Genomic DNA, 23,595 nt, shown 5'->3' with positions numbered 1-23,595 from the left:
CTCTTATTGGGTAACTTTACCTGAGGAGGTCAACTGTGCTTCATGGAAAGGCTGTCAACTGGCTCCATCACCCAGAATCCTCAGGGTGGATTCTGAGGTTTTATGCTGGGCACAGTGATTTCATGGTTATATTACTACTAAACCAAATGAGAAGCAAGGGCAGTGTGTCAAAGAGGGAGGAATGATACAGCGGTATTGTCCGGGACTTGGGGCTGTCTTGGCGGGCATGGAATCCCTGGGAGTAAGCTTAATGTTTCTGAAAATAGCCCGAAAGGAGAGGAAGAATGTTTAACAGTTGAACCTCTGGGCTTTGGTGTCACACTACCTAAGTTCAAATCCCGGTTCTGCCACTTACTGGCTGTGTGGCACTGGAAAATGTGCCTCAGTTCTTCATCTGTAAAGTGGGATAGTGAGAGAGGCCGCTTTAAGAGTTTTTTGTGAGGATTAGAGGATATAGTAAACAGAAAGCATTCGGCCCAGTGTTAGCATTTCGTAGGAGCTCAATAAGCGTTAGTTATGTGATGAAACTGTTCAAAGATTACAGAGCAAGACAACCAGAGACCTGCCTAGAAAGAATCGTAATATATCAGAAGATACCTGTCACTGAGTCATCACTGCATACGAAATGACTGGCGCGGGGAGCAGTAACTCTCCTGGAGAGAAGGGAACCCCCACAAATGGGTGGGATAAACAGGATTAGGTTGGCCTCTCTAAGTGACCAGCCGGCCAACCCAGCTCAACCGAGAATCGGCCTTTCCTGGGGTAGCCCTTCTTAAATTCGTAGCAACTTCCCTTTTTGCAACAAAGGCTTTTTCCCCCCTTCTAGTTGCTTCAACTCAGTGTCTGAGGCAAATGTGAAGTAGGAAATGAAATAGGTTGAAACCATCTGCATAGTATTAGCTCAGATTTCTCTTTTTCCGTGATTTCTCTTAACCCGTGCCCATCAGGTTAGCGTGAATGAAGGGTGAGGTAATTATTCGGCCATTTCTATGTATGGCTCTCACTTCCAGTCTGACGTCATACACTGAGATTTTCATAAGCACAGGTGAGAGCCCAGGTAAATGTTACTACTACTCCTACAATTAACCATCTCCGTGTAGTCAACAAGCAAGCAACGACTAAGCACCCACCACCTCTGAGACATTGTTCTCTGGTAGTTTTCAAACCAGGAAGGAGCAAATGCCATGGAGTGTGATGAGGGTTATGGTCCTGGTGGACGCAGGGAAGGGCGCTGCTCTGGAATCGGGGGTGGGACTGGGAGGGGTCAGAGCGGGCCTCACCAGAAGGTGAGGGCTGAATGGCAAAGCAGCAGCAGGCCGAGCAAGAAGAGAGGCGAGTGTGACAGCTGCCCTCCTGTCAGCCTCTCCTCCTTCCATCTTCCTCCACCACCCTGTCCCCCAGTGTTTCCCATCCTGGGAGAACTCTCTGAAGTGACTACCTGACTTCGCTGTCCCCTCTCTTCTGGGTCTCAGGGAACTGCAGATGAAAGAGCACCCCTCATACGAACCTAACTGAGGCCCGAGCTTGGTGGAGGAGCCCTGTGAGCTGTCCTGACCTGGACCCGACGTGAGGAAACTATCCACGTCTTCACAGGCACGTCGCCTGTTGTAGAGAGGAGGGAGGAGACCCGCGCTGGCAAGTGAGGAGAGCATTCCGGCAGGAGGTTAAACGACAGACTGACGTGGTTGGCCATTAGGCTTTATAAAATTGTTTTGTTTTCCATGTGTCTAGCAAGTATTTAATAAACTCCTGTATAGTAATTTTTTTTTGTTATTGGGTGCTGGTAGCTCCAGAATTTTGTGACCACTGTTGTGGTTAAAACGTGTCTGCATCGCTTGCTAACGTTCCTTGGTCTAACCTTATTCAGTATGCTTCAGTCACCAAACTTTGTGCTCAAAATATATAAATACTGTTTTATGTTGTAGTCCTCCATTCGTTTCACCCCCAAAACAGAAGTAAACAGGAGTTCGGAACCCAGGGTAAAATGGTAGCCTCATTCAATACATCATTAAAATGCATCTAATTTCCTTTTTTAAAAAAAGTGATATATTGTATTTCATGCTAATCTTCAGTTCGTAATCCCTCCAGGAAAATAATTCAATCTTTTGACTACTTTCAAACTGGCTGGGAACCCAGTGGGGAAGGGGTCGGGTGGGGTGAGGTGTGCAGTGGGGCGATACCCTTGAGTTGATTGTGATTAAGCACCTGAGGATTTTTTACTTGTACTTTGGTGAATCGAGAGGATGCACAAATAATGTCGGTGAGGACAAGTACAGATATTTCAAATGGAGTAGAAGTAAATGCTAGTTATGACATTTGTGGGTAGTTTGGGGTTTTGTTTTTTGGTTTTTTTTTTTTGTTTTTTTGAGTCAAAATGATCTTGGTGTGGAAAGGTGTGCCTGGGAGGTGTCATCAGTAACTGATTTTTCCCCCAGTCACCCTTGCCAAATAGGATACTCGATTAATGACAATATTATTGATTCTTTGTAAAATTATTTATGAATATGGGAAAACAATCCATCCACAGCTTAAGCTACACATACGTTTCAGGAAGTCTGACTGCACTAACAAGACATTTCTTCTGGGGCAGTCTTTTTGGGAACTTTGAAATTGTTTTTGTAAGTTGGCTTTCTTTCCTGAGATTTGGTCCCTTTACAGTGTTCTGTGGTTCACTGTCACTCACTGAAAAGAGAAAAATGTGCCCTACACTTCCTGAGACAATCGTCTTGCTGACACAATGAATGATGGTGTTTTAAAATATGGCACAGAAAATGCTTTAAAGGAAGGTCCCTGGGGACCTAGGAGGAGGGCTGCCGCTCCTTAGAAAACCTCTTGGCTTTCAGTGCAACCTAAATCAGAGGATTAGGAACCATCACATGTCACAAATTCAAGCATATTTAAGGGCATTTTCTTTGTTCTCAAAGTTCACTATTCATTTTTGATCGAGAAACCTATATAGTTATCCAGCAAAGTGCACATAGACTTTCTTAACCACTGAATCATCTTACAGGACTTTCCTTTTAAAACTGGATTTCGGTGTAAAGCAAATGAAGGGGAAAAGCCATGGATTTCACAAATATAGCTTCTGATCCCTGTGTGGAGGTAATAAATCCCATTATTTGCCCCAATTTCTTTCAACACTAAAGCAATATGTGACATGTTCCCTTCTTGAATGGGCAGTTCATTAAACTCTCAACTTCTCTATGAATGAAGATAGAACTTAGAATGAAGATAGATATCCCAAATCACCAAAACGGGAAAAACTAAGTTGAAAATACTTCATCTTCAGTAATACCAAATATCTAGATTTTTTTGAATTTATCAATATTTAACTACATAATTGGCACACCTCATTCTTTTCTTTATCCACTTATCCACACGAATAAAACTGATAAGCCAGTGCCTATATATTGGTTCATCCTATTATCAGGGTATAGTCATCTGTGAGGAGGAAATTTTTAAATACTACGAATGATAACAGCTGATACATGCTTTAGACTAAATCCCACACAGGCAGGGAAACCAAAAACATATTACTGCCACGTGATTCTTCATAGTTATTTGGCTTAACATCCCATTTGATACTCTGTCTCTGAAAAATCTGTGGCAAACCCATACACTGCAGTCAAGATTACAGACGGGTTAAGAAGAACGAATGTGCCTATTTGGCTTTAGGTTGAAAATAACAAACTATTCCTCATGCTGATTTTCTTGGAGCCATTATCCTGGAAAGGCCCCCAAAGTCTTTGTGATTGTCGTTATCACAGAATATGTGTGTCCTGTACTATGATACTCAACTTAGGGAGAAACCAAACAGAGAGAGGTGACCTCACTTCTCTCAAGGAAAATTGAGAGTTGAACACAGGACAGGAAATGGGCTTTGCCACTTTTAGCTCAAGGCTTTTCCTACTGGTCTTTATTTCCTCATGTTCTAGAAAGATCACTAATGGTCAAGTGGAGCAAGTACTATATGACTAACCCCTATTGGGGTTTTTGCTGAAGGAAGGCTGGTTTTTTATTTAAATTGCTTGAGATACGCTTTCTGCAAAAGGTTACCTTCACACTTGGCCCTCTGGGCATTATTTCTGGAATTAATTCCTCGTAGCTATCAAACAGAATACTGACCAGAATGCTCTTCCTGTCGCTTAAATAACTGGTTCATCTCATGTGATTCTTGACCTGTTTATTTCTACCCTTAATGCAATGAAATATTTCACTAATAAAACTGTTTCTATGAAATTGCACTGGAAATTGTATGCTATGTCATCAGATGATCAGTTGTCTCTGCAGTTTCATTTGAAAGATGCTCTTTGCCCTCTTGACAGATACAGGCCTGAGTCTCACCTGTTGGGCCACTTGTGATTTCTGCTCAGCTGTGGTGGACAGTTGTAGGCAGCCTGACCAGTCAAGCTTGAAGGGAGCCCCACCCTGTGCTCCTCTGCCCCAGGGCCTTCTCCAGAGCCCTGGAAGCCCCTCGGGAGCATTGGGGGGTTAGTAGCCCCAGCTATTGACTCTTAACCATAGGGGGCAGGAGCAGGAAGGAACATGTCTACAAGTGGCAGAAAATATTTGCTTGGAGTTCAGGGAGGGAAGAATAGTGGAGATAAGGTTGGAGAGAAAGACAGGGTCCAGATCAACTTGGGTCTTATTAAGCCTTGTGAAAGATTTTGGGTCTATTTTAAGACCAACAGGAAGTGGCGTGGGGCATGGGGGAGAAATGGGAGACATGGCAGGTTTGTTTAGAAAGACCTACTCTAGCTGTAAAGTTAATAAATTGGAAGAGTCTACGTGGTTGCAGGGAGGCCAGTCAGGAGGCTGCCGTGTTAGGTGGGTCCCTTTGGGGTCTCCATTGGCATACGAGATGGGTCTTGTGTGGACGTCATGCACTAGCCTCTGGGGTGAATTCCACAAAGCTGCACAGCAGGGGTTAAGTGATGGGCTTTATTGGGGAAAGTAAAAATGTATAGGGCCAGGACAGCAAGAAAAAAGGCACAGACCCTCTCTCCATCCTCCTGTCATCCCATGGAGAGAGCAGCCAATGGCCAGAGTACTGTTTGGTCTCACTAAGGAGCACATATCTGCCTTCTAGTCCCCCTTTTTAAGGGGCAAGCGTGAAGAAGCAGGCTTGTCAATGAAGAAATGTACAAGCCACTGAGCAACAGGCAGTTTGGATTTGGGGAGGAATGCATTATAGAAACTGGGAATGCCAGCTGCCTACGGAATGTTAAAATCTCCATCGCTGGGGTAAAGAAGACCCCAGTTCCGTGGGACCTGAGCTTGGGTGCAGCCCCTCTCCCAGCAGAAGGGGCAACCCCTAGCCACAGCTAGTTTGTCCTCTGGGCAACCCAGAATGTCATGGTCTGACCGTCCTGCTCACCGCACTGCAAGGGCTCCTGCAATGTCTAGGTAGGGGTTGGCAAACCTTTTCTGTAAAGGGCCAGATGAAAAAGTTTTTGCTCCGCAGGCCTCTCATCACAACTACTCAGTTCTGTTCTTGTATCATAAAAGCAGTCCTAGACAACGTGTAAACAAATGGATGTGTCTGTGTTTCAATAAAACTGTATTTACAGAAATAGACGACAGTCCACATTTGGCCATCATTTGCTAATCCCTGGTCTAGGCAAAAGATTATGGTAATTGGAATCGGGGAGAAGGCAGTGGAGATGAAGCAGTTTAGAAATGTTTAAAAGATAAAATACGTAGGACTTGGAGATAAATATGGGAAAGGCAAGGGAGAGGGACATGTCAAGGAACTCATTCAGCCATTCCACATTATTGAATAAGGTCTGTCATAGGGGTAGGCAATCTGCTAGCAGTAGGGATACAACCAGTAAAAAACAACAACAACAACAACAACAACAACAACAACAAAACCAACAAAAAAACCCAACAACCAGAGCTCCCTGCCCTTGTGGAGCTTATATTAAATGCGAGAAGCAATAAACAGGTGGTAGTAAGTACTAAGAATATTTAAGAAGCCACAGCGACAGGACCGGACTGTGCTGTTTTAGAAAGGGTGGTCAGGGAAGGCTTCCTATGGAAGAAATATTCACCCATTCTTTTTCACACACCCCCCCATCCTTCTCCCCTTCCATCCGTTATTTCTGTGATTTCACCCTGCGGGCTCTCCTAGCTCTCCGGCCATGCTCTCTCAGGCTCCCTCGAGGGCTGTTTGCTCTTTTCTTAGTCCCTGTGCTCAGCTGCAGCCTCTTCTCACTTGATAACTCTTCCTGACAATCCCATTGACTCCCTGACTTCAATTACAACCTAAACATTTACAGCCAAAACACGGGTCTCTGTTCAGCCTCAGCGGCACATACCAAACACCTGCTGGATATCCTTCGCCAAATCCAGAAAGTAAAAATAGGAATTCATTTTTTCTAGTCTTCGTTCCAAATTCCCATTACTGGGGAATGGCATCACAATCCACCCAAACAAGCCACAAACCAGGGACCCTTGCTAGACTCCTTTCCCTTCCCTCTACAGCCCATCAATCATCAAGTCCATCCGCTGCTGTCTCCCTTCCTGCTGTCCTCTTCCCTGCATCAGCACTCTCACTGGGGCTCTTGCAATTACCACCGTTGGCGTGATTTAATTTTTTGAATAGGTAAACTGTTTACATTTTCAAAAAGCTTAAAAGGGGTTTATAGTGAAAAGTCTTCTTCCACTCATCTCCCAGACACCCAGTTCGTCTTCCCAGAGGCAACTGTTACTCACTTTATATATATATATATATCTTTCCAGGAATATTTTATACAAGAATATGTATTTATATAGTCTAACCCTTTTTTCCATCACCAAAATTGTAGCATACCATAGACGGTATTCTGGTTGTTTTTTATGTAATACATCTTTGAGATCTTTCTTTTCAGTACATAAAGAGCTTTACTGTTCCCATTTCATGTCTGAATAGTATTCCTTTGTATAAATGCAACTAAGCAAATCCGTTTGTTTCCAGTCACTTGTTATTATACACCACGCTGTAACCAACAACCCTGTAGTCCAAAATTTTGCCCAGTCATTTAAAAGATAAATTCCTAGAAGTAACTGGGTCCAAAGAGTTGTCATTCTGATAGACACAATGGCTTTTGTTATTATTTTTATTAAAGTATACAAGCACATAGATTTAAATCAAATAATCCTATCAGGTTTGCTACTTTAAAAAAAAGGAAGCTAAACATACATTCTCAAAGCCACCTCTGTTAACCCCATTTTTTTTTTTTTTTTTTATTTAGCCCGGTGCCTAGATAACAGGCTGCTTCGTGAATTTTCACGAGTTTTATCATTATCCATCGACTCTACACTACTGAGATGAGGGTTTGGCCTTCCTACCTGGGCCTCATTACACACTCGTATTCAGCCTCACGCACACCTTTTCCAAGGGTCCTCCCTAAGGCAGTTTTTAAGGGCTTCCAGACCGCACGCCCCCCCTCCCCTGCCCCCGAGAACTCCCAGCATTTCCCCTCGGTTGTGAAGCCCCACGCCACGTGAAGCCACTAAGCCCCCGGAAGCTGGCCGGACCGAGGGCGTTCCCGCTCCAACCCCCGCCCCCTACGCCTTTCCGGCGTTCCGGCCTCTGAGGCTAGGCCAGAAAAGAGGCGGAACTCCGTAATCCGAGGGCAGTTTCCCCGCGGGACTGAAAAGCGGAGGGCACCGAGTGTCGCGGGAGCAGCGCCTTGGTCCCCTGCTCCCGCGACATGGCCTTCAACTTTGGGGCTCCCTCGGGCACCTCTGGCACCGCTGCAGCCACCGCGGCCCCCGCGGGTGAGTGATCCTCTCGGACCTTCTCCCGGGGAAGAAGGGAGGCCTCGGGTCCACCCCCTCGGTCCGAGATTCTCCTGTTCGGGGATCCTGGGGGGTGGGGGGGTCTCCTGGCTGCTTGGGGATTTTAGGTGCTTCGGAAAAGGGCGGGCCGCGGCAGAGCGGGCCCAGGCGGCTCCTGAGGAGGCCGCGGGGGAATTCGAGGCCTAGCGTGTGGCTCTCACGCTGCGCGTGGGTCCCCGGAGGGCCTTGTCCTCCTAGGGTTCGCTTCCCGCCGCCTGGGAGTCATTCTCGGAGAGACCGGAGGGCGGCTCCTCTTTCCCATTGCGGGAGACCCGCTCTGTCCTCCTCACCTCAGCCTCCGGGACCCGCGGGAACGCTTGCTCGGCTCCCGCTGCTGGGCTCGGTGAGGTTAAGGCTGGGGAGCCGCGGGCGCTGCCCTGCGGCTCCTTCGGTGCTGGCCCTTTGGTCCTTGCCGCGGGACTTCCCGCTCCTGCTCCTCTCTCCTGTCCCCACCTCCTCTTTCTTAACTCCTTTGGAGCTAAGACTAGGTTTGTCTTTGTTCCCTTCTGTAAAACCTGCTGACTTTTCTAATCCTTATCTTGCTTTCTTTTTTTTCTTCTTCTTTCCCCTCCCCCGTTTTAAAATTTTGTTTATTTTTTTGCCTACACGCCGATCAGGATTTGGTGGGCTTGAGACTGCCAACTCCACCGCCAGTGGGTTTAATTTTGGGGGTTTCGGATTAACTGCTAATCCTGCAGTGAACTTTAATATTGGGAATTTCGGTGTTTCTACTACTTCGGCGACTCCGTTCAATTTTGGTAACAGTCTGGCAAGTGCAGGTAGATACTGCGGGTCGTTTGTGTAAAGAATGTTGGGAGCTGGAGTCCAAGAATATTTTGTGGTTCCTAGTTTTGGAAAGAACAGGGACTTGTCTAATGAGGAAAGGAAATTCATTTCCTAGTGTCAAATCAAAAACATTTGTATCTAGTTTTGACTGTTTTAGAAGATTTGGTTTTAAGCAGTCTTGCAAGTTGTAATGTTCCTTTGTTAAACTTGCATTTGAACAGAATATACCTTCCAAGTGATAAGAATTTGGAATGGATTATTATTTTGAGTAGAACATGTTTTCCAAATTGTTATGTATCTCTTCCAAAATAGAAGCTCAGCAGTCAGGTCCATTTCTCTGGGATTCTTGGACTCCTGCAGTCATTTTTTTTTTTTTTCATTTTTGCTGCATCTTTCATTGAAATTTCATTTTATTGTCCATGTGTTTCCCAAGAGAAACAAGTCTTATACGAACAGCAGTATCCTGTTTTGTTTTTTTTAAGGTGTATAACAACAATAATGTATTTGATCCACTCAGCAGATTAGGATACGTTTCTATAAGATACGTAATTATAGAAAGAGCCCCCAATTTTTTACTGGATTTTTTGAGAAATGAGCAGAGCAATTTGATTGTCAGCACTGAATTCTAGTAGGTGGGCTAGACATCTTTGCATTAAAAAAAAATAATGAAGATTTTAGTATCTATATGGATTGAAGCTCATTGGAAATTTGCAAAACACAAACTATAATATCTATATATGTATATAAATTTAAAATAGGTCTGTGTGTACTTTATATTCAGTTATCCTGTAGAAAAGTCTTGTTCCTCTGCTGCTCGTATATGAGTTTATTGTCCATATTCTCTTACATTATGCCACTTAATGCCCATGCCAATTATATGCATTTGGTAAACATTATTTATTCCCTAAAATTTATTTGGGTATTTGTGCAGTATTTGTTACTGCAGTGCAACTATACCTTGGCATCTGATTTGAAACGTTTTGAACAATACTTGAAACCTTGGATTCCAAAGATAAAACTGTCCGTTATCGTTGAGGTGTATTTAAAGTGATCACGTATCACTGTCATTGGTATGTTTATTTTTCCTGTTTGCTTAAAATTGGCACTGGGTGAAACAACATTATTCTGAAATTTGTGTTTCCGAACAAAGCCACCCAGCTTGTAATTCAACAACAATAAATAAACCTGTTGATATTTGCTTGATTTCATGTTCATTTGGAGTTATCACTGTTAAGTATTGAGTTGTGATAATATAACTGTATTTTAACCACTTTTATATATGTTCATTAACTGAGCCTTCAGCAAAGGGATGATAGAAATTCTTGTTCATTTTGTGTCTTTGCAGATCCACTATTACTAGTAAACATTTTTGGCATTAGGAAGCATGATAAGATACTGATACTGTGTAGCCAATTCAGAATATATCATAGTTTTTCTGTAGAAGGGAAGAATAATAAAAAAGATTGAGAACAATGTCCTATACTTTTAGGTGATTTTTTTTTTTTTAATCAAAATGTTTACGGTTTCTAATACTGCAGTAAGACATACAAGAAAATAGAGTATTTGGTTATGTCTACAACATGCAGTCTATTGTTAAGTAATTTTTCAAATCAAAATTATATGATGAATATCAGAGGATTGGGGTTATTTCCTCCTTATAACTTTTATATAACAAGAATCTGTCTCTTATACTAGAAATATATGAAATTTAAAGTTAGAATTGCAAACAACTGTGGCATAACAGCACTAATGGTTCAAACATTTTTCTTAAAAGTCTTTCTTGGCACACGTTGGTAATCAGGTAAAAACTGACAATAAGAAAAAAACCCATAAAACAATATTAGATTGTCTATATTCCATCCCATTCGTATGTCATGTTTCATATGGTTATGATGATTTGCATTTCTAAACTTACCTAAAAATGAAATTTGTGTGTCTGGCAGTTGCCAAACTAGTGCAGAGAGCTGTGCTGGTTCTGTGCTCCTTCCCTACCACTGCCTTCCACTTGGGGGGTTTTCTCCCCCTTACCCCTTCCTTCAAGAAACACATTCTTGTTGTAGGGAGGTCAGTATGTTTCCTTTGAAAAGTTCCTAAGTTTTCATGAAGACTAAGTAGAAATATAAGCTAAAAGAGAATATAAGTTAATTCACCAAAGCCAGAGTTGCAAACTGGCACCACAGTCTGCCAGTATGATCTGTTTGACACACTGTTTTAAAAACACTTGAATTTGTTGCCAAGAAAAAATTGAATTAGGGTTTAAAATTCTGTAAATTTCACATAGAAAATCTAGATCTTCTGTTTGTCTTGGGAAAAATAGGAATATACAACACTACTAAACTACCATTCTCCTGTGGCAGTAATCTGCTGGAATTTAGAAACTGCTGCCACTTTTAAAAACTCTTCACATTGAACAGTTCTAGCCGTCAGTAAACACCCAGTCTACTTCACTCGTTAATGTTCTCAGCCTAAATCTTGTAGGCATTTGAATTTGCAACTCCTATTCTAAAAAGTACATGCATAGTCATTTTAGAGGTTGTTAAGCATGGTAATAGGCTTAACATGTTTTCTCAGCTGTAACTGTTGATCAGCCCTTTAGTTGAAGGGTATATATTGCATTGTGGTATTTCTATTTTAAATACTTAGTCACTTATTTCTTGCAACGTATTGACTTCTTAATTAGTAGTATAGTTTTTAAAAAATGGAAGTTGAAAGTAGAGAAAGGAAAAATTAGATCAAAATATTTTGTCTTTTTATGTGGCAATGACGTAAAATAATTTGAAAAAGAAATTAGGTATATAAAAGATTCTTCTTTTCTGTTTTATTTATCCTTTTTAAATTAGGTGGGTTTGGAGGATTTGGGACAACTTCTACAACAGCAGGTTCTGCATTCAGCTTTTCTGCTCCAGCTAACACAGGCACTACTGGTAAGAGGATGTCTTAAGTCATTTGGAGAAGTGAATGAGCTAGAGATCAGATTTTTTTGTTGTTGTTGTTTAACTTACGCAATTAAAATTTTTTCCTTCAAAGGACTCTTCGGTGGAACTCAGAACAAAGGTTTTGGCTTTGGTACTGGTTTTGGCACAACAACTGGAAGTGGTACTGGTTTAGGTACTGGTTTGGGAACTGGACTGGGATTTGGAGGATTTAATACACAGCAGCAGCAACAGCAAACTAGTAAGTATGAGAGGCCTTCATCTTACTTCAGATATAAAACTGTAACATATAGGTAACATTGAGCACACTGTTCAAAACACTTTCATGGATATCTCTTTTTTTGAAGATTTATCAATATTATGTTCCACAAGACTCCAAAAGCTACTTCTCTAGTTTATATATGTTGATAGCAACTGGGGAGAAGACTGATTGGCAGGATCACGATTATAAAGCCTCTGTGTTTAATAGCATTCCGTTTAAATTTTTGTTGTTGCTAAAGGTAACACACAAAAAACTGCACAAAATACAGCTTAATGAATTACATATAAGGTGAATGCCCTTATAACCACTGCCTGTGTCAGGAGGCGGCCTCTGGCTATACTGTCTGTGATATGTCTAATCTCAGTTATCTGCTGACTTCCTGGACACTACCTCTTATTCATTGAAAACTTTGGCAACGGGCTGTTAGTCTTGTTTTTCTTTTCAACTTCTATCTGTGAGGGTTATTTAAGCATCACATGACTGTATATTCAAACAGCCATGGCACCTACCTTTTATTCCAAAGACCTCTTCCATTTCTCTTAGACATTTCTTACCCTGGACCTTGGCAACATCTGAAAATGTTCTGATTTCAAAATCACTAATGTGAACATCCCACAACCTATTGTTCTTTTAGCCTGCCTTTTTAAATACTTCGAATATAGCTGTTCTTAGACCTCATTAGTTCTTTAGACCAGTGACATTTTCATTTAGACCATTAGACCATTTAGACCATTTTCTGTTCTTCCATGAGCTCCTTCTTATCTTCACTATCCTCTCTAATTAGCTTAGATTCCATGTCCTTCCATTTCAGTCACTGGTTACCAATATGCTAAACTTCCTTGTCATTGTATCATGTGCCTGAGGGGGTAAAAAATCCCAGGGAGGTGAAAGCCCAACTGTTTATCTAGATACTGCTTGAGAAAATCACACAATACAAAAGATGGAATAGTACCTCTAAATTCTTAATCGCTGACTTAAGTTGGGGCCTCAACATTGCCTGGTAATTCTTAGAAGTTTCTTTATTTAATTTATTCTCCCAACTTCTATAACAGTTAAACCTTTATTCTCTTCAAATCTCAGATTTCTCTGTTCTTATTTTTAGCAGACTGCCTTGACCTCCACTTCAAAGAGAAAATAAAATCCCTCATTGCAGTTCCTTCAGCTTCCTTCTACCAAATCTGTTTATCTACCTCCCTCTATACTCATCCTTTTCCCTTTTCACCTGTGCTCTGGATCTCATTCTTCCAAGCAACCCTTGTACTATTGATTATTCTTTCCAGCAACACCCCTCTCCCCAAAATAATCTTCATCTTCTCTCCCCAAGGATCCTTCTTATCCACATTTAAACAACCTGAAGTTTCTTTCTTCTTAATAGAGTAACCACAAAACAAAACAACTTTAATCTCAAATCACACTTCAGTTGCTGTTCTCTTCTCCCCTTCATAAACTACATAAAATAGTTATGGAAAAGGGGGATCCCTTTCTGTTGTCTTCTGTTACCTCTTAGCCCACACTGATCTGGATTCTGTTTTCTTGTTCTACTCAGTTAAGATCATTAATCCTCTCAAATCCAATGAATACTTACTGTTCTTTACGTAGATGAAAAATTTAATACACAAAAATAAGAGTAAAATGACCCCATATTCTACTGAATAGGTTCAATAAAAGTCAGAATTTGCCACACTTGTTTTATCTATCTCCTTTCCCACCCTTTTTTTTAATTGCTGAAGTATTTTAAAGCAAATCCCAAACATATCCTTTCACCCTCACTTTACTGTGCTGCTCTCTTTAAAAACATAGACTTCATTCCAACTTACCATTAATAATTCCTTGGTATCCTCTAATAATCACATTTCCCCATATATTTCATTAAGGTTTTCTTCAGTTGGTTTATTCAAATCATGATCCAAACAAGATCCCCACATTCATTTTCTTGTTATGTCTCAAGGTTATTTGTTTTTGTTTTTGTTTTTTTTAGAAAGAGAAAGTGTGCAAGGAGAGGGGGCAGAGGGAGAGGGAGAGAGAGAATCTTAAGCAGGCTCCACACCTAGTGTGGAGCCCGATGCAGAGCTGGATCTCACAACCCTGAGCTGAAATCAAGTCAGACGCTTAACCAACTGAGCCTCCTAGGCGCCCCTCAAGTTTATTTTTAGTATAGAGAGTTCCCCACTCCTTTTTTCCTCCTCAAGAATTATTGGAGAAACTGGGCCAGCTGTGAATTCTAGATTTGTTTCCTTGTAGTATCATTTAACTTTATCCCCCATTTTTCTGGTAAATGAAGTTAGCTTTAAGTACTTCATTAGGTTCACGTTTGACTTTATGGCATGGATACTTTGCCAGTTGTGCAGTGTACTTCATACTGCATCACATTAAAAGGTGTATCCCTCTTTTGGTGATGCTAAGATTGATCAGTGGGTTCAGGGGGTGACAGCCAATCTGCCTTGTAAAGTTCATCTTCAGCCTTTAACTTAATGGTTTCATTCATTGATGATCATTGCTTCAATCAATTATTTTTTTTTAATTTTAATTTTTTTAAATTTTTATTTATTTATTTTGATGTAAAGTTCGACGATTCATTATTTGCGTATAACACCCAGTGCACCATACATATGTGCCCTCCTTACCACCCATCACCAGCCTATTCCATTCCCCCACCCCCCTCCCCTCTGAGGCCCTCAGTTTGTTTCTCAGAGTCCATAGTCTCTCATGGTTCATTCCCCCTTCTGATTACCCCCCCTTTGTTTATCCCTTTCTTTTCCTACCGATCTTCCTAGTTCTTATGTTCCATAGATGAGAGAAACCATATGGTAATTGTCTTTCTCTGCTTGACTTATTTCACTTAGCATTATCTCCTCCAGTGCCGTCCATGTTGCAGCAAATGTTGAGAAATTGTTCTTTTTGATAGCTGAGTAATATTCCATTGTATATATGGACCACAAATCTTAATCCAGTCATCTGTTGAAGGGCATCTTGGCTCCTTCCACGATTTAGCTATTGTGGACAATGCTGCTATGAACATTGGGGTGCATATGGCCCTTCTCTTCACTACATCTGTATCTTTGGGGTAAATACCCAGTAGTGCAAATGGCTGGATCATAGGGTAGCTCAATTTTTAACTTTTTAAGGGACCTCCACACTGTTTTCCAGATTGGCTGTACCAACTTGCATTCCCACCAACAATGTAGGAGGGATCCCCTTTCTCCACATCCTCTCCAACAATTGTTGTTTCTTGCCTTGTCATTTTTTGCCATTCTAACTGGCGTAAGGTGGTATCTTAGTGTGGTTTTGATTTGAATTTCCCTGATGGCTAATGATTTTGAACATATTTTCATGTGTCTGTTAGCCATTTGTATGTCTTCATTGGAAAATTATTAGGAGTTGCAAAATGGTGATTTTCTAACTCTGCCCTCCCTTCCACACTAAAATTCTTCTGTAAAAGGAAGTTTTTATTCATCCCCCGAGATTGCTTAGTCACCCTGAAATATAATTTGTATAGGAAAGGCAGGCTAAATTCTTTTTAATTGACAGTTTTTGTAAGAAGTTGTTGGTGGCCCACTTACTTCCAGTGGTGTCCAAGGAATTGAGGTTTTTAAAATTTTTTATCTTTAAAAAAATATAATTCTGAACGCAAGAGTTTTAATAAATTGAATGTGCTTGAGTTGGTTGCATTCATTATTCTTTCTGATGATCAAATTGTCGGTTTTGGCCTATATGAGCCCTTAACTTCAACAATAACCTGGTCTTTTTTTTTTCTTACCTAATTGTTTAGTACTCCTTATTGCTTCTACTGGTTCATCTTCTCCTTTTTACCAGAGATTTGCACATGCTGTTCATCTGCCCCTACATCATGGCCTGGCTGACTGCTTCCTTTACAAAGCATTAGTGAACTTCTAGTGGCGCAGCCTTCTCTTGACCTCCTGCCCCCGACTTGATTAGCCCCCTGGTTTAGTACTCTCATAGCTTCTGTATTTCTCTGAGGAACTGATCACAGTTGTTACTATTTGCTTGATGTGCTCAGTTTGTTTACCACTCTGTCCTTAGTGTTTAGCTCTATGTCTGCCATGTAGCGGATACTCAATTAGTATTTGTCAAACGACTGAATGTATGTATGTGCGATATATAAAAGGAGGCGAGACTATATATTGTCAGGAAATGTAAAGGAAAAGAGCTTTCCAAGGAAGATGTATGTTCAATGAAATTTGAAGATTTTCTTGGGAGCTACGGAGTAATCAACAGCATGAGGGCCCTGAGAAAGTAGAAAGTTATGAGAAGTCAAATATGGTAAGGTTTGAAAAGAGTGTATTGGGTTTTGTAATTTGAGTTCCTCAATGCCTTCTAGCTGGTGAACTGAGTAGACTAGTATGGCTGTAATCTGGTTTGAAGTGTAAAAAAGAAGCTAAATGTAAATCAGTACAGATCATAGTTTATCTCATTTAAAAGTTGGAGAGAGAAAGCCTAGGAATTTCTTGGCCAATGCTACAATAAATAGCTTATTTTTTTAAAAAAAGGTTTTATTTATTTGAGAGAGAGAGAACAAGTGGGGAGAGGGATGGGAGGAGAGGGAGAAGGAGACTCCCTGCTGAGCAGGGAGCCCAGCGTGAGGCTCGATCCCAGGACCCTGGGATCATGATCTGAGCTGAAGGCAGATGCTTACCCACTGAGACACCCAGGCACCCCTACAATAAATAGCTTATTGAGCTTATAATAACCAGGATACAAGTCTTCTGGCTTCTAGTCCAATTCTTTACAATTTTTATATGTGCCCATTTGGAAATTAATACTGTTCATCTGGAGGGTCACAAGAGACCCTCTCTAGCCCTGTAGCAGCCCCAGTGACCTTGTGGTACTTAGAATCTTTAGACCTGAAAGAAAACTTAAATATCGTCTAATATAGTGGCCCTAAAACTCAGAGCATTTTGATATTCATGATTTTTCTCTCCTCTCTATACCATTTGTATTAAGAATTTTAAGTCAGTTTACTTTTATTTATTTATTTATTTTTTAATTTTTTTTTTTTTAAGATTTTTATTTATTCGACAGAGAGAGAGACAGCCAGCGAGAGAGGAAACACAAGCAGGGGGAGTGGGAGAGGAAGAAGCAGGCTCATAGCGGAGGAGCCTGACGTGGGGCTCGATCCCATAAAGCCGGGATCACGCCCTGAGCCGAAGGCAGACGCTTAACCGCTGTGCCACCCAGGCGCCCCTTGTCAGTTTACTTTTAAACATTACATATTTATTTTAAAAGCTTAAGATTTGTACTACTGCTATAACTGGAAAACCAGTATCATTTGCTATAAACACAGGATAACTAAAATTAACTACACAGAAAATTTAATAGTGTTAATAGAGTCTAGCTAATTCTTTTGCCTTAAGCTCTAAGCCTTAGACTCATTCTTTCCCTTGGTAAAATGTGAGATAAGCAGGTGTTTTGGGGCGTCTGGGTGGCTCAGCCGTTAAGCTCTGCCTTTGGCTCGGGTCATGATCCCAGGGTCCTGGGATCAAGCCTCACGTTGGGCTCCCTGCTCACCTGGAAGTCTGCTTCTCTTTCTCACACTCCCCTTGCTTGTGTTCCCTCTCTCTCTGTCTCTCTCTATCAAGTAAATAAAATCTTAAAAACAACAACAACAACAACAGGTGTTGAGTCATTAAAGGCAGACTAGCACTGAACTGAGACTTAAAATATATTATCAGATAATTAAAAGGTAACTTTTTGTTACATGAATTAGTCCATTTAGTGACTCAACTATTGCCTGACAGCTGTAATTTCATGTACTGGGGATACTTACTTTCCACTTTGGAGATACTGATCTGATCTAACAACTTTACCCTTTCTGTTGGAGAAATTGTAGCACAGAGAAGTAAAGTAAACAAAAATCATTTGTTGTTCTTTTTACTATATATTTCTTTGTAGTAAGGGAAGGAAAAGTGATTAATTTGTTATTGATAAAACACTGATATAATGATTCTTTTTGCTTACTTTGTGTCCTCCGATTTGTATTTATTATACACATATAATAGCAATAAAGGTTAGAAAAGTAACATTATAAGGATTGTCCTAGTATATCAGTTCCCTAATGTTGCCGTAACAAAGTAGCACAGACTTAGTGTATTAATACGAATTTATTATCTCATAGTTCTGGAGATCAGAAAGTCGGAAATGGGTTTCACTGGGCTAATATCAAGTGTTGGCAGGGCTGTGTTACTTCTTGAGGCTCTAAGGGTGAATCCATTCCCTGGCCTTATCCAGCTGTCAGTCTCTCTCCGCATTTCCTAGCTTGTAGCCCCTTCCTTCATCTTCACATCTCACTTTGACTCTGACCTCCCCCTTCCCTCTTCAGGACCTTTATGATTGTGTTGAGCCCACTTAGTGATAATCCAGGAAGTCTGAACTCAATCTCTTAATTTCATCAGATCTACAGAGTTTCTTCTGCTATGTAAAGTAACATATTTACAGGTTCTGGGGATTAGTATGTGGACGTTGAAGGGGAAGGGGCATTATTCTGCCTGCCATACCTAGGATCTGAATTGATTTTTTTTTTCTTTTTTTCTTTTGAAATACTAATTATGGGGTACATTTCTAGCATTAGGTGGTCTCTTCAGTCAGCCCACACAAGCTCCTACACAGTCCAACCAACTGATAAATACTGCAAGTGCTCTTTCTGCTCCAACGCTGTTGGGAGATGAGAGGGATGCTATTTTAGCAAAATGGAATCAGCTGCAGGCCTTTTGGGGAACAGGAAAAGGATATTTCAACAATAACATTCCACCAGTGGAATTCACACAAGAAAATCCCTTTTGCCGATTTAAGGTATTAGTATTTCTTTTGATCCTCACTTGAAGAGAGTGTGTAAGAAAGAATGTGATATTTGGATTAAAATAATACGAAGAAAACAATTGCTTGGTCTTAGTACTCCTTGAATATGGTACAATTATACTTTTGTTTTAAAGATATAGACATTATTAAATTGAAGTGATTTCTTACATATATGTGATTGAAGGTGACCAGAGTATGAATGAAGGAAGGAATGATCAAAATGTAATTTAAAACTGAGGAAAAAATTAACAGAAGAAGAGTGGTGTGCTTGATACCTGTAACGTGGAGACCCAAAACTAGAATTTAGTGATGCCATCTAACATCGTCCGGGAATGTACACCGTAGCCAGCAGACAGGGTATATGTTCTGTTGGGCTTGTATAATTCTGTTGTCACTGTTACAGCTGGATGCCAAAGCCATTAAAATAGTACGATCCTTTTCTTTCTGATGCCATGCCTACCAAACAACCTTCTCAGTTGAATTTGACTTCCCAGAGATTGTTTCATCAGCCAGTGAGAATATTTAAATAGGTCTACTTGATGGCGTATTTTTCATAACTTATGTATTGCAATCCAGTTTATACTTCAGCCACTTTTTTTTTAAAGACATATTTAAAATTTTTTAGAGAGCACACATGTGAGCAGCGGTGGCGGGGGGGGGGGGTGGCGCAGAGGGAGAGAGAGAATCCCAAGCAGATTCTACAAAGGACTGTGGAGCCTGATTTGGGGCTTTATCCCACAACCCTAAGATACTGACCTGAGCCAAAACCAAGAGTCAGACGCTCAACCAACTAAGCCACCTAGGTACCCCAGCCACTTTTCAGTGGCAAAAAAAAAAAAAAAAAAGCCCTGCTTTTTGTTGCCTGTATCAGTCTCCAATCAATATGTATGTAAGTCTGTGTTTGGAGCTGCAAGGCTGAGGATCAGACCCTTCTCAACATGGTTAAACAACAATAAAGTGACTAGCTTATCTGTCTCATCACTCTAACAAAAAGAATTTTTAAGTGTATGTAGTTGAAATTTTAATACTTTTGTTTACTAACTTAAGAGCTATACAGTGGACCTTGGTTGAATATAACTTTTTTTTAAGTTGATACATAACATACATATGGTAAAATGAGAACTAGTCTAGAATGAATTTAAATTTCTTTTTTAAAAGTTGGATTGTGGGGCTCCTGGGTGGCTCAATTAGTTAAGCAATCAGACTCTTGATTTTGGCTCAGGTCATGGGATCCAGCCCTGCATAGGGCTCTTTGCTCAGGGGGGAGTCTGCTGGAGATTCTCTCTGTCTCCCCTGCCTCCCCATAAATAAATCTTTTTTATAATGTTTTTTATAATGTTGCATTATAAATGGTGACAAAAGGCTTCTATCTAAAAGAGTAATTCATTAATTCCTTAGGTATAATTTGTCATATTTAATATTATGTTAAAAACTAACATGCTTCATAAAGTTTTGTATTACATGAAATCATACAGTGATGTAGACATTCTTTTATAATTTGTAAGTTTGTAGTATTGTAAGTTTGACAGTGTTAGTCTACTTTAAAAATACTTATATTTAGAAAGAAAGTATGATAAATCATATCTTTGTATATCTAAAACTTAGTTTAAGATTCTGTAAGTCAATATAGGAAAATAAATTAGGTCTCGGTCCATGACTTTGCAGTCATTTTTATGACATGCATAGTTGTTTCATCAGAGTTCAGAAACACCCAACAATAATGAATATCAAAGTTTTTTAGAGGAGAAGGCTATTTGGTTACTCTGTTGAAGAGGAAATTTTAATTTCACTGTAAGTTTATATTATTCTTGGGTAATAGCTTCTTTTTATACTTGTGTGATGACCTAGGGCACAGAGTCATGGGAAAAATAATTATTTCCTTCATCAGCAGACATTAAGCTGTTTTCCCTGTTTTAGCAGATATTTAACATTAATATTAAACATCTGATGTAAAATCTGTACATAGTTTTGATATTGTTTATTTTGTCATTCTACAGGCAGTAGGATATAGTTGTATGCCCAATAATAAAGATGAAGATGGGCTAGTGGTTTTAGTTTTCAACAAAAAAGAAACAGATGTTCGAAGCCAGCAACAGCAGTTGGTAGAATCATTGCATAAAGTTTTGGGAGGAAACCAGACGCTTACTGTAAATGTAGAGGGTATTAAAACATTGCCAGATGATCAGTAAGTATACATTAAATATACTATATACTTCTGTGTGCCTTGGTCCAAAGAGAGTGATCCAACAGCATTTTTGTTGATAAAGCACAAATTAAATCTTAAAGCAGAATGTTGTTACTCAGCTAGTGGTTATTCAGTATTTATAATAATATTTGTTTAAAAGCTTTTTTCTTAATCTTGGAGTTATTTTATATCTGTCTGTCTATCTATCTATATCTATCTGAGGCAGGAGGGGCAGAGAGAGTGGGGAGAGAGAATCTTGCAGGCTCCACACCGACTGTGGAGACCAGATGCGGGGTTTGATCTCACAACTGTGAGATCATGATCTGAACCGAAATCAGGAGTCAGACATTTAACCGACTGAGCCACCCAGGCGCGCCTTAATCTTGGAGTTCTTAACTTACTGGGTGCTAATAATTCCTTAGATTTTTTTCATTCAGAAACAGGAAGAAACGTTAATCATGGCTGTGTGTGCAAATCAAAGGCCACAAAGGTGTTACTGGAAAGTTTTAACTGATTACTATTCATGCTCATTCATGGATAAATATGAGTCATTTACTTATGTCTTCTGTATAATGTTCATACTCAGTGGCAAAAACATCTACTTTGGGATATGTTGGGTTAGAAGAATTATTGCTAGTAAGATGCAATAACTGAGATCAGATAAGCTTCAACAGAATCTCCAAAGTACTTCTCAATTCTGGAAAAGATTGTAACATTTACATAGGACTTTGCAGCAAAGCAAACCTTTTACAAATATATGTCTGTCTCATTTTAACTTTATCATTTAAGTTGATTAACAAGTGAACATAACATTAAGTAAGGGTTCCTTATTTTCCAGGATTTGAGAAAATACTATTATCTCTTCTAAAACAGTGATTTCTGAATTCAGCTAGCACCTTTCTAAAATCACCTGCTGTACTGATATGGAGTTGTAGCTATGAGTTGTGTGCTATTTTATAACTTGGTTATTTTTCCCCCAGGACAGAAGTTGTCATTTATGTTGTTGAGCGTTCTCCAAATGGTACTTCAAGAAGAGTTCCAGCTACAACACTATATGCCCATTTTGAACAAACTAATATAAAAACACAGTTGCAGCAACTTGGTGTGACCCTTTCTATGACTAGAACGGAACTTTCTCCTGCACAAATCAAACAGCTGTTACAGAATCCTCCTGCTGGTATGTTTTTAGTCAGAGTTGAGGAAATGAAAGATTTAGAAATATATATGCTTCCTCTATTTTGGGAGGTATTAGTGGTTATTAATAAAACCAGTGTCTATCATGTCTGCTAATTTGGGACAAAGTTTTGAATGTTTTCATTGTATTACTTCACTTAGCTTTTTTATTCTGTAGCCAATATGCTTGTTAGAAAGGGCAATGACAAACTAAAGAAAAATAATCCATAAACCATCTACCCAAAGGTAATTCACTTTTAATATTTTTCTTTCTTTCTAACTTGTGCTGAGTATTCAAGTAAAACCTAAATAAATGTGTTCTCACCAAAAAAGACTGTGGATGGCATAACTAGATTGACTGTATTACAGATCCTCTTTATCTCCTTTTCACAGAAATAGCTACTACTAATAACTTATTATACTCTATTAGTCCTTTATCTGTGATTTTAATGTAGCATATGTACATGGAAATCCTTAAAAAGATTCTGCACTGTACATTTTTGGCAACTCGCCTTTTCAGTTGTAGTATTTCTTAGCGCTTCCCATCCCATATCAGTACATGAAAGTAAATATTCTTTTTAAAAATCTACATGGACTAGCATGGATGTACCTTCACTTAATTTCAATATCATTTCCACTTTCTCATTATTATAAACTATGCACAATTAAACATCCTTGTAAATATGTCTTAGAACATGTGGATATGTATTTTAGAATAGATCTCTGGTAATGAAATTTTTAAGTCAGGATTATGTATATTTTATGTATTGTTGGATACTGCCAAATTGCTCTCCAAAGTTGTACGCGTTGTAACAGGAATGTGTTTTCTCATATTTTTCTTTTTTAATTTCTCATTTTGATCTGTTTTTGCCAGCAATGAGATTATCAGTCTTTAATTTTGCCATTCTGATTGCAAAAAATCACATACTTTCATTAGCATTTCCCTGATTTCTCGTCAGTTGAGCATCTTTTTATATGTTTATTAGCTATGTTTGTATCTTTTATGAATTAACATTTCATGTCCTTTACCTGTTTTCTATTAGGTGTTTTTGTCTTCCTTTCTGATTTATAGGAACTATTTCTATATTCTGGAGGTTAATCTATTATCCTGTAGGTTGTAGGTGTTTTCTTTCAGTCTATAATTTTTTTTAAGCTTTATCCTACAAAAATTTTCATTTTTGTAGTGGTCGTATTGAACAGTCATTTTTCATTACAGCTGCTGGATTTTTTTTTTTTTTAATCTTACTTTAGGAATGCCTTTCCCATACAGATATTATAAAAATGGGGAATAGTTTTTTTCAGAAAAAATATTTCTTCTTTTGGTAGGTGTTGATCCTATTATCTGGGAACAAGCCAAGGTGGATAACCCTGATTCTGAGAAGTAAGTGTACCTTCATCTTATTTTCATATAAGAACTAATATTTGCTAAAGAATGTTGACCCCTGGCTGGTTCAGTCCGTAGAGCATGGAACTCTTGATCTCAGGGTCACAAGTTCAAGCCCCACGTTGGGCATGGGAGCCTACTTAAAAAAAAAAAAAAGTTGACTGATAAGGCCATGCTAGTATGGCAAAAACCTCGAAATCTGAATATCACTTCCCTAATTATACTTGCCTTTAAA

At 39.6% G+C, this 23,595-nt stretch overlaps 2 protein-coding genes across 3 annotated transcripts in view; both read left to right on the top strand.

Moving 5' to 3' along the window:
- The window catches only part of SCARB2 (scavenger receptor class B member 2), a 76,857-nt gene extending 72,618 nt beyond the window's left edge, over positions 1-4,239 (top strand). For both annotated transcript variants that reach the window (XM_026509933.4, XM_044388165.3), the window contains one exon: positions 1,473-4,239. In XM_026509933.4, the coding sequence (XP_026365718.1) occupies positions 1,473-1,511 (39 nt within the window). In that variant the 3' untranslated portion in view covers positions 1,512-4,239. The remainder of the gene's footprint in view (positions 1-1,472) is intronic.
- A 3,321-nt stretch (positions 4,240-7,560) lies between these two features.
- The window catches only part of NUP54 (nucleoporin 54), a 30,584-nt gene continuing 14,549 nt past the window's right edge, over positions 7,561-23,595 (top strand). Inside the window, exons 1-7 of the mRNA XM_026509932.4 lie at positions 7,561-7,764; positions 11,451-11,534; positions 11,638-11,784; positions 18,386-18,612; positions 20,616-20,803; positions 21,784-21,980; positions 23,303-23,357. Coding sequence (XP_026365717.1) covers positions 7,698-7,764; positions 11,451-11,534; positions 11,638-11,784; positions 18,386-18,612; positions 20,616-20,803; positions 21,784-21,980; positions 23,303-23,357 — 965 coding nt within the window. The 5' untranslated portion in view covers positions 7,561-7,697. The remainder of the gene's footprint in view (positions 7,765-11,450; positions 11,535-11,637; positions 11,785-18,385; positions 18,613-20,615; positions 20,804-21,783; positions 21,981-23,302; positions 23,358-23,595) is intronic.

The sequence above is a fragment of the Ursus arctos genome, unplaced genomic scaffold (assembly GCF_023065955.2).
Source record: "Ursus arctos isolate Adak ecotype North America unplaced genomic scaffold, UrsArc2.0 scaffold_9, whole genome shotgun sequence".
Classification (NCBI taxonomy): domain Eukaryota; kingdom Metazoa; phylum Chordata; class Mammalia; order Carnivora; family Ursidae; genus Ursus; species Ursus arctos.
Note: the sequence above shows the minus strand (reverse complement) of the source record. Positions and strands in the feature narration are given on the sequence as shown.